At 47.8% G+C, this 13,836-nt stretch overlaps 1 protein-coding gene across 1 annotated transcript in view; it reads right to left on the bottom strand.

Annotated features, from left to right (window-relative positions):
- The window catches only part of LOC101065693 (thyrotropin-releasing hormone-degrading ectoenzyme), a 49,423-nt gene extending 42,294 nt beyond the window's left edge, over positions 1-7,129 (bottom strand). Inside the window, exons 1-2 of the mRNA XM_029825738.1 lie at positions 6,380-7,129; positions 4,918-5,776 (exon numbers count right to left, since the gene is read on the bottom strand). Of these exons, the coding sequence (XP_029681598.1) occupies positions 4,918-5,412 (495 nt within the window). The 5' untranslated portion in view covers positions 5,413-5,776; positions 6,380-7,129. The remainder of the gene's footprint in view (positions 1-4,917; positions 5,777-6,379) is intronic.
- Positions 7,130-13,836: the final 6,707 nt, after the last annotated feature.

Genomic DNA, 13,836 nt, shown 5'->3' with positions numbered 1-13,836 from the left:
TGTCAGCTGAGCTCGCGCCACGTAAACCCGAACAGAGTTGACGGCAGGAGTTTGAGGAAACGTACGGAGGGTAAGCAGAAATGCATCATGGGAGTGCTGCTGCCAACACCGGGACTCATCAAACGTGTGTGCCGGGCTGTTTGCTCTTTGATGAACCCGCCGATCGATACGAAGGCAGAGTCCGCTGACACGGAGAGGTACCAGCCTGGATTAAAGCCACGGCCGTTTCTGGTGAGTCAGCGAAGTGCACGGAGAGGCCGTCAGATGTTCCCCACAAGGAAATTGCATTTCAATGACATCGTCTGTTTGATGAGACGTCATGTGTCTCCAGGATTGGACCTCACGTGTCCACGACCTGAAAGAACCTTGTGTGATCCAGCTCCAGAACAGCTGAAGGGTCTCCTAAACAGCTGAAGGTTCTCCAGAACAGCTGAAGGTTCTCCTGAACAGCTGAAGGTTCTCCTGAAGGGTCTCCTAAACAGCTGAAGGTTCTCCAGAACAGCTGAAGGTTCTCCTAAACAGCTGAAGGGTCTCCTAAACAGCTGAAGGTCCTCCTAAACAGCTGAAGGTTCTCCAGAACAGCTGAAGGTTCTCCTGAAGGGTCTCCTAAACAGCTGAAGGTTCTCCAGAACAGCTGAAGGTTCTCCTAAACAGCTGAAGGGTCTCCTAAACAGCTGAAGGTTCTCCTAAACAGCTGAAGGCTCTCCTAAACAGCTGAATGTTCTCCAGAACAGCTGAAGGGTCTCCTAAACAGCTGAATGTTCTCCAGAACAGCTGAAGGGTCTCCTAAACAGCTGAAGGTTCTCCAGAACAGCTGAAGGTTCTCCTAAACAGCTGAAGGGTCTCCTAAACAGCTGAAGGTTCTCCTAAACAGCTGAAGGGTCTCCTAAACAGCTGAAGGTCCTCCTAAACAGCTGAAGGGTCTCCTAAACAGCTGAAGGTTCTCCAGAACAGCTGAAGGTTCTCCAGAACAGCTGAAGATTCTCCTGAACAGCTGAAGGTTCTCCTGAAGATTCTCCTAAACAGCTGAAGGTTCTCCTAAACAGCTGAAGGCTCTCCTAAACAGCTGAATGTTCTCCAGAACAGCTGAAGATTCTCCTGAACAGCTGAAGGTTCTCCTGAAGATTCTCCTAAACAGCTGAAGGTTCTCCTAAACAGCTGAAGGCTCTCCTAAACAGCTGAATGTTCTCCAGAACAGCTGAAGGGTCTCCTAAACAGCTGAAGGTTCTCCTAAACAGCTGAAGGGTCTCCTAAACAGCTGAAGGGTCTCCTAAACAGCTGAAGGTTCTCCTAAACAGCTGAAGGGTCTCCTAAACAGCTGAAGGTCCTCCTAAACAGCTGAAGGGTCTCCTAAACAGCTGAAGGGTCTCCTAAACAGCTGAAGGTCCTCCTAAACAGCTGAAGGTTCTCCAGAACAGCTGAAGGTTCTCCAGAACAGCTGAAGATTCTCCTGAACAGCTGAAGGTTCTCCTGAAGATTCTCCTAAACAGCTGAAGGTTCTCCAGAACAGCTGAAGGTTCTCCAGAACAGCTGAAGGTTCTCCTAAACAGCTGAAGGTTCTCCTAAACAGCTGAAGGCTCTCCTAAACAGCTGAATGTTCTCCAGAACAGCTGAAGGGTCTCCTAAACAGCTGAAGGTTCTCCTAAACAGCTGAAGGTTCTCCTAAACAGCGGAAGGGTCTCCTAAACAGCTGAAGGTTCTCCAGAACAGCTGAAGGTTCTCCAGAACAGCTGAAGATTCTCCTGAACAGCTGAAGGTTCTCCTGAAGATTCTCCTAAACAGCTGAAGGTTCTCCAGAACAGCTGACGGTTCTCCTAAACAGCTGATGTTCCTCCTAAACAGCTGAAGGGTCTCCTAAAACAGCTGAAGGTTCTCCAGAACAGCTGAAGGTTCTCCAGAACAGCGGAAGATTCTCCTGAACAGCTGAAGGTTCTCCTGAAGATTCTCCTAAACATCTGAAGGTTCTCCAGAACAGCTGAAGGTTCTCCTAAACAGCTGAAGGGTCTCCTAAACAGCTGAAGGTTCTCCAGAACAGCTGAAGGTTCTCCTAAACAGCTGAAGGGTCTCCTAAACAGCTGAAGGTTCTCCAGAACAGCTGAAGGTTCTCCAGAACAGCTGAAGGTTCTCCAGAACAGCTGAAGGTTCTCCAGAACAGCTGAAGATTCTCCTGAACAGCTGAAGGTTCTCCTGAAGGCTCTCCTAAACAGCTGAATGTTCTCCAGAACAGCTGAAGGTTCTCCTGACGATTCTCCTAAACAGCTGAAGGTTCTCCAGAACAGCTGAAGGTTCTCCTAAACAGCTGAAGGGTCTCCTAAACAGCTGAAGGTTCTCCAGAACAGCTGAAGGGTCTCCTAAACAGCTGAAGGTTCTCCAGAACAGCTGAAGGTTCTCCTGAAGATTCTCCTAAACAGCTGAAGGGTTTCCTAAACAGCTGAAGGTTCTCCTAAACAGCTGAAGGTTCTCCAGAACAGCTGAAGGTTCTCCTGAACAGCTGAAGGTTCTCCTAAACAGCTGAAGGTTCTCCAGAACAGCTGAAGGTTCTCCTGAACAGCTGAAGGTTCTCCTAAACAGCTGAAGGTTCTCCAGAACAGCTGAAGGTTCTCCTGAACAGCATCTCAGAGCTCTGTGTATCCTTCTCAGCTCAGGTAAATCAGCTGTTTCATGTAGGAACAACTGAGGAACCTTCTATAGTTCCTACGACACAAACGTTTCTGTTAGCATTGCAGGGCGTCACGAGTGTCCAGGCAGGAACTGGATCCAGGCAGTTTTCAAAATAAAAAACTTGAGAAATTAAAAAGACACCGCACCCATAAAGAATAAAGTTAAATGTGAAATTTTAAAAATGATTTATAACTGAGCAACATACAAAAGAAGCTAATGTAAGCAGCTGTTATGTCAACACTGCTGAAACTTTATTGACCAGAATCCCAAAAAACAGCTGAAGGTTCTCCAGAACAGCTGAAGGTTCTCCTGAACAGCTGAAGGTTCTCCTAAACAGCTGAAGGTTCTCCTAAACAGCTGAAGGTTCTCCAGAACAGCTGAAGGTTCTCCAGAACAGCTGAAGATTCTCCTGAACAGCTGAAGGTTCTCCTGAAGGCTCTCCTAAACAGCTGAATGTTCTCCAGAACAGCTGAAGGTTCTCCTGACGATTCTCCTAAACAGCTGAAGGTTCTCCAGAACAGCTGAAGGTTCTCCTAAACAGCTGAAGGGTCTCCTAAACAGCTGAAGGTTCTCCTAAACAGCTGAATGTTCTCCAGAACAGCTGAAGGTTCTCCTAAACAGCTGAAGGCTCTCCTAAACAGCTGAATGTTTTCCAGAACAGCTGAAGGTTCTCCTAAACAGCTGAAGGCTCTCCTAAACAGCTGAATGTTCTCCAGAACAGCTGAAGGTTCTCCTAAACAGCTGAAGGCTCTCCTAAACAGCTGAATGTTCTCCAGAACAGCTGAAGGTTCTCCTAAACAGCTGAATGTTCTCCAGAACAGCTGAAGGGTCTCCTAAACAGCTGAAGGGTCTCCTAAACAGCTGAAGGTTCTCCAGAACAGCTGAAGGTTCTCCTGAAGATTCTCCTAAACAGCTGAAGGGTTTCCTAAACAGCTGAAGGTTCTCCTAAACAGCTGAAGGTTCTCCTAAACAGCTGAAGGTTCTCCTGAACAGCTGAAGGTTCTCCTAAACAGCTGAAGGTTCTCCAGAACAGCTGAAGGTTCTCCAGAACAGCATCTCAGAGCTCTGTGTGTCCTTCTCAGCTCAGGTAAATCAGCTGTTTCATGTAGGAACAACTGAGGAACCTTCTATAGTTCCTACGACACAAACGTTTCTGTTAGCATTGCAGGGCGTCACGAGTGTCCAGGCAGGAACTGGATCCAGGCAGTTTTCAAAATAAAAAACTTGAGAAATTAAAAAGACACCGCACCCATAAAGAATAAAGTTAAATGTGAAATTTTAAAAATGATTTATAACTGAGCAACATACAAAAGAAGCTAATGTAAGCAGCTGTTATGTCAACACTGCTGAAACTTTATTGACCAGAATCCCAAAAAACGGACAGATGCTAACTTGATGTTTCAGTTTTTACTAATAAAAAACACTCGTCGGCTGTTTTTATCGACCCGCGTGTTGTTTTCAGCCTTCGGTTTAGCATTTTGGTAGCATTTACAAACCTGAGCTGGAAGAAAATGGCACCTAGCATCTTTACTCTTTTAAATGTTAGTATAATCATGATGTTTTTCTCACCTTTGCTGGCACATTTACGCACCGCTCACAACGTCTTTACTGCACTTTTACACTCGCTATGGTTTGTTAGCGGTGAGTGAAATTAGCTGTACTTCGGATTTTGAATATTAGATCATTTTAGAAAAGAGACAGATAACCCCTCCCCCCCAACACACACACACACACACAGTTTCCGTTCTATGATATATATTTTTTGGCCTGTTTACACAGATTTTCTTTTTTTATAATGAACTGACGCTGAGCAGACCTTTGGAGACCTGCCAGGCACAACAACACCTCTTCATTATCACCCTGAACACACACAAAAACAAAAACCACAAAAGGCTGCCGGGTTTCAATTGGCCAGAATTAGACAGATTTACCCCGACACATCAGCGAGATGTTCGCCGCTCGGGCGTTTCTCCGAGGCTTCGTCTCGCAGTAATCATATCAGAAATTCGGATGAAACTGCAGCTTTGATGTTTAATTAGCCTCCTTAAGGAAATCTCTGAGGCCGAAACCCGGAAATAGCATTCTTTGTTAGCGAGGGTCAGGTTTTTGAAAGCAGCGAGGTGAACGCGGTGAAACATAAACAAATGAATTCATTACAAGCTTGACGACAGCGAAACATCTGTTGATCAACCAATTAATATTATTTTCAGGATGTTAGGGGTCAGAGATCATCGTCAGAGCAGCCGTCCGTCTTACCTCCAGTCTGTCGGTGTGCAGCACGATGAACCTGGTGGCGTCCACACACTCCAACTCTATGCTGACGTCTCCAGAGAAGGTGAAGTTGTCCATGTAGACGACCAGCTGGAGGTCGTAGTGTCGCGGCCTCACCGTCCCAGGAAGCCGCGAGTTCCTCCAGGGTTGAAGCATCTCCTCATCTCCTCGCTCTCCCGTCCTCTCCCCTCTGCTCCCGTTCAGCTTCGCCGACCCGCCGCCCCCTCGCGAACCCGACTCCCCCGTTACCCCACCTCGGTCTTGAGCGGCGCAGTCCTCAAAGCGGACACTGAGCGCCACGGCAACCGCCGTCACTATGATGAGGGTGAGGATGGAGAGGGCAAAGCCCAGCACCAGCCGCTTGTGCACGGTGATGCGGCGCTCCGTGGTTCGAGGCCGGACCACCACCGACTCTGCCCACTGGTCCGAGAGGCCGCGGCCGTTCCGCATGGTGCCCGGGCTGCTGTCGTTAAGTCCCATCTAGCTAAAAATGTAGCAGGTGCAGTGGTGAGACGTCCGCAAGGTTCAGGATCAGGAAGTTCATCGACGTCCCGCTCAGATTCCAGACCGCGTAGGCTCTAGTCCAGAACCTGACCTCTGACCTCGGGCTCAACTGTCACAGATGTCCTTCAGAATCACCGCTTCCGCACATCTCGCATGTCAGGCGGCAAATCTGACCGAGGAGAGGAAGGAGATGGTCGCGTGTTTGAGTTTGCGACGAAGATGAAGAGATCAATGCTGCATGGCTCGATTACAGGTTGTAGAGGAGAAGGTGGACGAAGCGGAGGAGGAGGTTTGCTGTTGAGGATGTGGCGGAACAGTGAGTGGACCATCCATAGATCAACTGTAAACAACAGATAAGCCCTGTTAATCACATATAATCTCAGGTTTGATGTCTTAATTCAGATAGATTTAATCACAGATCACACATCAGAACCACTGTTGCAGCATGTGTGTGTGTGTGTGTGTGTGTGTGTGAGGGCACATGGTTCAACGGGCTAAATCAACCTGAGGGATGATGAGCGGCAGGTTCTCATCCTCGGGCTGTTAAAGTTCAAACTCTTCCAGAGCCACAATTAAGCAGCAAGGAGTCCCATCAGACTATTCTGGGATTATTGTTCTGGTTCAGTGGGACATGAAAACGCCTCAGAGAACATTAGATCAGCTGGAGGAACCCGAGCACATGATTAGATTAAAGTTCAGGTTCTGAGGACTTTACTAACAGGTCCATCATCTTAATCTCCTCATTAGATCCTTAACAACAGATTTTTCGGGCCATCTCATGGTGGATTTCCCTCCCTTTCTGTGATTGTCATCTTCATTAATGATAAAACTCTCCGTCTCTCTCTGCCCTCTTGGTCGGTGTCTCTCGGCCTCTCTCGGGGGGATTAAGTGTGTAATTCAGGGAGTCCCGCGGGTTTATTACACAGGGCATCAGATCGTTTACCTGGTTGCTCCGCACCGGCTGATCGATGAGGGCTGGATTAGGGATGACGGATGCCCGGGAAGGAGCCTCTGCAGCCGCGCGGAAGCCCGCGGGTTTATCCGGTCTAATGGGATCCTCTGCTACAGCTGATCCGATCATTAACGCTCCGTGACGGTTTGTTCTCCACACAATATCCGATAACTTCTGCGGTCAGACCGCACTGGGATACCGGCAAATCTCCACCGCACCTACATCCCGAGAAAGATGCGGGTCAGGAGTCCAGCCGGGACTGTCCGAGGGTCCAAAAACCTGGTCAACACCCCGTCAGAACCCGTCACTGCTTCCCAGTTGGAGAGAAGCTCCGGGAGGCTCGGTTAAAGCAGCCGGGATCAGTTTCAACACCGGGGAGCTTTTGGAAACTGATCCCGGGGCGCCAGAAGTGATCCCATAAACACACAAATCCGTCTGTGTGGGTTCCGGAACAGAGCTCAACCGTGACGGAGGATTATCCCGATTTAACGCCGGCACGAGCCCCCGCCGGGGGATCCGTCAGTCAGCCGGGTCCTCAACTTTTCAGCCCGGAAAGAGGCGCTGCTGCTCCGCCAGCTCTCCGCTCCTGGTGCTGATGAGGACGAGTGAGGATGAAGACTCTGTTAGCATCCCTCCATCCAGCGAGGAGGAGGAGGAGGAGGAGGAGGAAGAGGGGGCGGGGTGGGGGAGACGCTCTCGTGCCAGCCCGAGGAGAGGTCCGTTCGCTCGTGCAGGGAGCTCGTGTCTATGGCAAACTGCAGCTGCGAAGCACGCGCGCCGGGAGAGAGAGAGAGAGAGAGAGAGAGAGAGAGAGAGAGAGAGAGAGAGAGAGAGAGAGAGAGAGAGGCAGGCACGGGGGGGGGGGGGGCACGCGCTGTGAGACTGATAAGGTGAGCGGGAGAGAGGCACGCGCTGGGGCAGAGGGAGAGGGGGAGAGGGAGAGAGACACGTGTTAGGAGCGAGAGAGCGAGGAAGAGAGAAGGCAGAGCGAGAGACACGCGCTGGGGGGGAGATTGAAAGGGCGAGGGATGGGCAGAGAGAGGGGGGGAGAGGGGGTGAGACACGCGCCGGGAGAAAGACAGGGGAGAGAGAGAGAGCGGCAGGGGGTGAGAGGGGGAGAGCGACGGGCACGCGCAGGAAGCGGAAGAGAGGAAGATAGAGACGCGCTGGGAGAGAGACGGGCAGAGGAGAGAGAGAGGCACGCGCTAGTGGAGGTATGGAGAGAGAGAGACAGGCAAAGAGAGAAAAATAGAGAGAACCACCCACTCCATCCTGCTCTTTATTCTCTCTGGAAAGACCAAAGAAAATGATGAAAGACTGCTGAGGCACGCGCGCACACACAAACTCACACTGAATTTTCAAATTCGTTTATAGTAACTTTTGCAGGTGAGTCATTTAGAACAGATTTAGACTAAAATTACAGCATTTGGAAGCACAACAGTAAAGTTACTAATAGCAGTCAAAGTAAATGATGATTTTTTAGTAAAACTAAGCTGAAAACTAAAACTGCTTTAATGTTTCTGTGAGTCAGTACAGGGTGGTTGTCATCATGAGCACAGTAACTTCAGACTGAACGTTGGGCGGGCTACCACCAGGGGCGCTGTAACCACAGTCCGACTGGAATAATAGGGCTGCTCACACACTTGCTGCACTGATTAACATGACTTTATTTTATTTATATAGCACCTTCCATACAAGGAATGTTACACAAAGTGCTGTAGAAATAAAAGATTAAAAGCCCTGATAACCCCTCCTCACCCCCCCACCTCTCCAGACACACAAGCTCAATGACTCTGACATGCACGCGCAACTGCCAACAAATGCTCTTTAAAACCCCAAAAAAGCTGCACACTGAGGAACCAGGTGAAGAAACCAAGGATCCCTGATCATTTCCTTCAGCTCAAAGCTAACAGGAGCAGCGAGGACGATGAGCATTTGAAGGTGCCCGGCTGCCGAAGGTCACACGTGCCCCAGCTGTCACACAGGTGACGCCGACAGACCTCCTCGGTCGTCGGCGTTCACGCCGGCAGCTGTTCGATTGGCTACTGACACACACCTGCCAAGTCTCTCATTGGTTGTTACACGAGTCATTCATTTTGGTGTCCCGTCTGTGGCAGGTTGCGTGTTTATAGGTGTGTGTTTTTGGTGATTAAAGTCATTGTTCAAACACTCTGTGTGTGGGTGTGTGTGTGTGTGTGTGTGTGTGTGCGTGTTTAGAGATGTCATATCCATTGAAGCTAGCAGCAAATTTTATGTCTGTCAGACGCTTCGGTGGTCAGAGCGTCGAGGTTATCGAGGTAATGATGCAGCAGGGTGGCAGGAAGTGACCTTTGTTGCCCGTGCTGCTCCCTCCACAACATTATCATTTTAAAGATAAAGGCAAGAAACAGCAAGAAAGTTGAAAGGAGTCAAATGGAGCAGAATCACGTGAACTGGATCCCTTTAAATATCCGAACTGGCCTGGTGAAGCTACTCAACTTAGTTCTGTGTGTTGGAGTTCATGGGCTGGACCACCGCAGAGGACCAGTCTGGCTCCAGAGGCTTACTGGAGCAGAGTTAGGGGCGTGGCTTCGGTCCAACGAACACCTCCATCATGCTTAATGAACAACAGAGTCAATGCAGACACTCTCTCTCTCGCTCTCTCTCTCTCTCTCTCTCACACACACACACACGCACACAGACACACAGACACACGCACACATCAGACACACATCAGACACTGTGCACTTGACACTGATTCGTCCCTAGCCTGACCAGTGTACGGCCCACTTACATCCCCACCTTGATCCAGCTGGCTGAACTGGACTCTAATTGGCTGTAAAGTGTCAGTCCAGCCGTGTGTGTGTGTGTGTGTGTGTGTGTGTGTGTGTGTGTGTGTGTGTGTGTGTGTGTGTGTGTTCTTTCGCAGGGCAGTGAGTTGGAGCAAACATCAATTTTTCTGATTGGCTGACAGCAGAGATCTATGGAAATGTAGTTTGCTGCCACGCTTAGAAATAAAGTGCCACGTTATAACGAGGACACATCTCATTATTTGCAGATAAGATGTTTTTCACACAACCTGATATTACGCAAGATACAGGCAAGATTTAAAACAAATTTAAAAAAGCAGCATGGGGCAAATATGAAGCTTAATTTCACGGTTCGGTTTGAGACACTACAGTTATTGAGCACACGTGATTAAAACATGAAACTTTTCTCAAAATCATGTGCTAGTTTCTTGTTATAGCCTGAAAACATCTTGAAATAACAAGATAGTTTTTCATTATAACGTGATACTGAGCAACCCACTTTAGCTCTATATGTACTTGAATATCAGTGTTCATGTACTGATACATAGGGAAGATTAAGGCCAGGGTCAGGGTCAAGGTCAGGGGCTGGGGATGCATAAGTCCTCACAAATATAGAAATACAGAGAACCTCCCACTTCAGAGAGCAGACTGATTTTTGATAACTCTTCTTGTTCCTGCTTCTTATCATCTCTTTAATCCTCTGCCAGCCTGTTTTTCAGAGAGGAGGGGTCACAGGTGACAGCGTCCCCTACAGGTGTTAACTTGAGGTATTATCCTCTCAGGTGTGTGTGTGAAGGGGGAGGGTACTGATGAGATTTGAGAGCTTTTTGATTGCCTGCCCCTTTTGTGGCTGTATTACCATGCTGCGCTAGCACACACGCTTAGCAGTAATTGAGCATTTCTCCTCCACGTTTGATGAAACTGGATCCAATCAGCAGCTGAGCTGTAACAAACCAGCACTTCTCTATGTAGATTTATGCAGATCAGCTGAAGTGGAAGATGAATGAGCCCGTCTGTGTGGGGGAACTCTCTGTCGTCTCCCAGTTAACCTGCTCCAGTCGGGACTGGGAAAAGAAAACAGAGGCAGTTACGGTGATGAATGCTAACAGATAGCATCAGACGTTGGGTCTGCTTCGGTGGCGAGGGCACAGAGGAGGGCCGGGAAAACTCTGGAGGACTGAATCTGGAATTCTTTCCAGAGAAAATAAGTTTGTCCATTTTTATCTTTTCAGAGTTTTTCTGCTGAAAACACACACACACCCACTCTCACACACACACACACACACACACCCACACACAGTCCCTGTTGCTGTCCCCTGTAATGACTCTCCACTTTGTTTCAGAGCAAAGCATTATGGGTAACCTGGCACACGGGCAACAATTAGCTCCCTATTGCCATGGCGACGGAATGTTTAGATTTGACTAGACCTGATCCCGACCAGAACTGGTGATACTCTTCCCCAGGTCATTACTCAGGTGTGTGTTCACACATATATCAAATCACCAAGTGGCCCCTCCCCCTCCCAGTATAACCAGTCTATCCCACTCTCATTATCTGGGGAAATGACGCTCGTGTTGGTGGGAACGTTTCTCTCTGCAGCAGCTCGTCAGACGTCAGCGAAGTTCTGCAAAGAAACAACAAGATAATGTACACGTAGGTCTAAACCTGGAGAACGGAGGGAGGAGGGAGGGATGGAAGGAGGGAGGCCGTGAATACATTAGCGTTCAGGGTCGTTTCTAACAGAGGAGAAAATACAATTATTCAGTTTAAGCCTTCACACTTTCATTTTTGCTGCAGGCTCAAAGTCACAGCGTCTCTTTTTGTTTAACCTCTCGTGTGCATGAGAACACACGCGCGCATGTTACACACACACACACACACACACACACACACACACACACACACACACACACACGGTAGAGCGTGGGGGCTCCTGCAGGTTCCAATGCTGAGAGAAGATGATGGATGGAGGAAAGAATATTAGAGTTGTAGGGGAAACAAATATACACTGAGATAGATAGATCGCTAGATAGCTAGATAGCTAGATAGATAGCTAGATAGCTAGATAGATAGCTAGATAGCTAGATAGATAGATAGATAGATAGATAGATAGATAGATAGATAGATAGATAGATAGATAGATTATAGACATCTCAGTGTTGGTGAAGTTGTCATGGCCATGGCCACTACGTCCCAGCACCGTCTTTTGTCTTCATGAATGATGGACAGAAGATGAAGAAAACATGAATTAATCATTGTAGGTTATTTTAGGTGGTGCTGCTGTGAAGTCATGCGTCTCTTTTCCTGTTCTGCAGACGGGTGCCCTCGCTGCTCCGCGTGTTCTCCGTGTTCTCCGTGTTCTCGCTGAACTTTAAAAACTTCACAGAATGAAAGCTCAGTCTGTTCTGTTTCTTCCCCTCTTCTTTTCCCTCACCTCTTTCAGACGTCATGAGACGGAGCGGAGCAGCCTGAAGAAACCAGACAATTTTACACTTGAACTTGGAAAGCCTTCAGACTGGAACTCAGAGACTGGTTCTAAAACACACCAGCGAGTTCTGACAATGCTCCAGTGTCAGATATTTATCAGAGTCAGGGAGCATCAGCAGATAAACAAGATCTCTCTCTCTCCTACACACACACACACACATTACACCAATGAAACGAGCCACTGACGACCTCTGACCTTCAGTGCCTGACCCAGCCCATTCCTCTGTGGTCTCTGTCAGGATAACCTTGTTAAATAAAGCTTTATTCAATAAAGCTGCGTCTTGCCCATCTGCTCGGCATCGTTGTAAATCCATCATCAAACACAGGACACAGCGGATCGATGACGCCCGCCAACCATCGAAGCTTCGACTGACAGCCGCCGTGGCTCCGTTAGCGGAACACATCTGTTTACCTCATTTGAACCATCAGCAGGTCAAACAAAACTGTCATTGATTTGCTTACAGAAATGAGTTTAAACCAAGTTTTGTCCAGTTCAGCCTTCTAAAAGCAGCACGAACAGTTTGTATGTTGCTAGCAAACTGGTTATCTTTCTGTGACACCCAGTAAAACCAGTAAAAACTACGACGACTCGTCATTGTGCTGTGATGCGTCTCGATCACCTGACCTCTAAACATCATCCTGATTGGCTGAATCACATTTACGAATTCTTCCACCTGTAAACTTAGAAACAAATCAGCATTTAATCTAAAGCAGCTGTTGTTTTAAACATTTGAATTACAGTGTCGTCAACTTTGTTTTTCTTTGATTTCCAGCAACGTTTTTAGCTGATGTTAGCAGGCATAAAACTGCTAGCTTAGCTCTTTTGATGGATGTGGTGTTCACTGTCCATCCTGCTGTTTATTGACAGGTCAGATGGTCTCCATGGAGATACTGACGCCGCCTCAGCAGTTTTAGAAAAGTGCTGAATACGTCATATTTAAAGTTTTCACGTGATCAGATGGAAAAAAACGAATCAGATATAAAAACGCATCACGGGCAGAATCAACTCGTTTCCCTGGCAACTGAGCTGTCACGACCTCTGACCTCCCGTCTTCCTCTGTCATGTGTTTTCTGACATCGTCCATGTGACAGGACTGATCAAGGGCAGGTCAGAGGTCAAAAGCTGCTGAAACAGCATAAGAAATTTCATCGGGTGACAGCGAGAAGTGGGCGGAGCTTTGATGCTAACGGAGGGTATCCAACATTCCTCTTTCAGAGAGAGCATCCTAGAATATTTTGGATTATTGAAATGAGAAAATATGACATTACACTACTCCCTGGTGGCTGTCTGCAGGCTATCTGATGACATTTACGTTAGCAGAGCCAGGAAGCAAACGTAAATGAAAGTTTTTCCTGGAATATTCAATGTTGTTTTGGATTAAATCTTGAAGACAAAAGAAAAGTGAGACGCAAAGTCGCAAGTGCCTTTTTAAAAACACTGGCTTTCTCTGCTGGATGACAGAAGTATAATCGTCTTAATGTCATTTATAAATTAGCCGTTGGCATCATACAAACACAGCGTTGGTGAGATGAGACTTTTAAACGCTGCTGAGCGTTAGCCTGAGGTGAAATTGCAGCAAAGCACTTCCTGTCAGACTCTTTTTTACAACCAATCACACTAAAATACAACAATTTTACTGACACCAGGACAAATAAAAACATGGAGATAAATGGGGAGTTATGGTTGTTTGATAATTGTCACCATTTCCGATGTTACAGCAGCTTCAGATGGACTCATCAATCAATTTTTATTTATATAGCGTCTGTTACAATCAAAATTGTCTCTAGGTGCTTTCCAGAATCCCAGGGCCTGACCCCCAACAAGCAACAGTGGCAAGAAAAAACTCCCCTTTAACAGGAAGAAACCTTGAGCAGGACCAGGCTCATGTAGGGGGACCCTCCTGCTGATGGCTCATGAAGCAACTGTAGTTAATAAATAGAAATAACTGTAATTATAGCCCCGCCCCTGGCTCCTCCCACATCTTGAGGTTGATCTCATGGTGCTGGCGGCAGCAGGCCATTTTTCCTCCCCCGTCTCCGTCACCCGGCCTCCTGACCTCCCGTCAACCTCAGTCTCGTTCTTGGCTGAGTGAGAAGACGTGGTTGGAATCAGGAGTTTCCAGACTGAACGTCAGAACATCTCAGATTATCTACAGGCAGGTCTTTTTCTT

This window comes from Takifugu rubripes, chromosome 18, assembly GCF_901000725.2.
Source record: "Takifugu rubripes chromosome 18, fTakRub1.2, whole genome shotgun sequence".
Lineage (NCBI taxonomy): Eukaryota > Metazoa > Chordata > Actinopteri > Tetraodontiformes > Tetraodontidae > Takifugu > Takifugu rubripes.
This window is presented reverse-complemented; position numbering and strand designations above follow the sequence as displayed.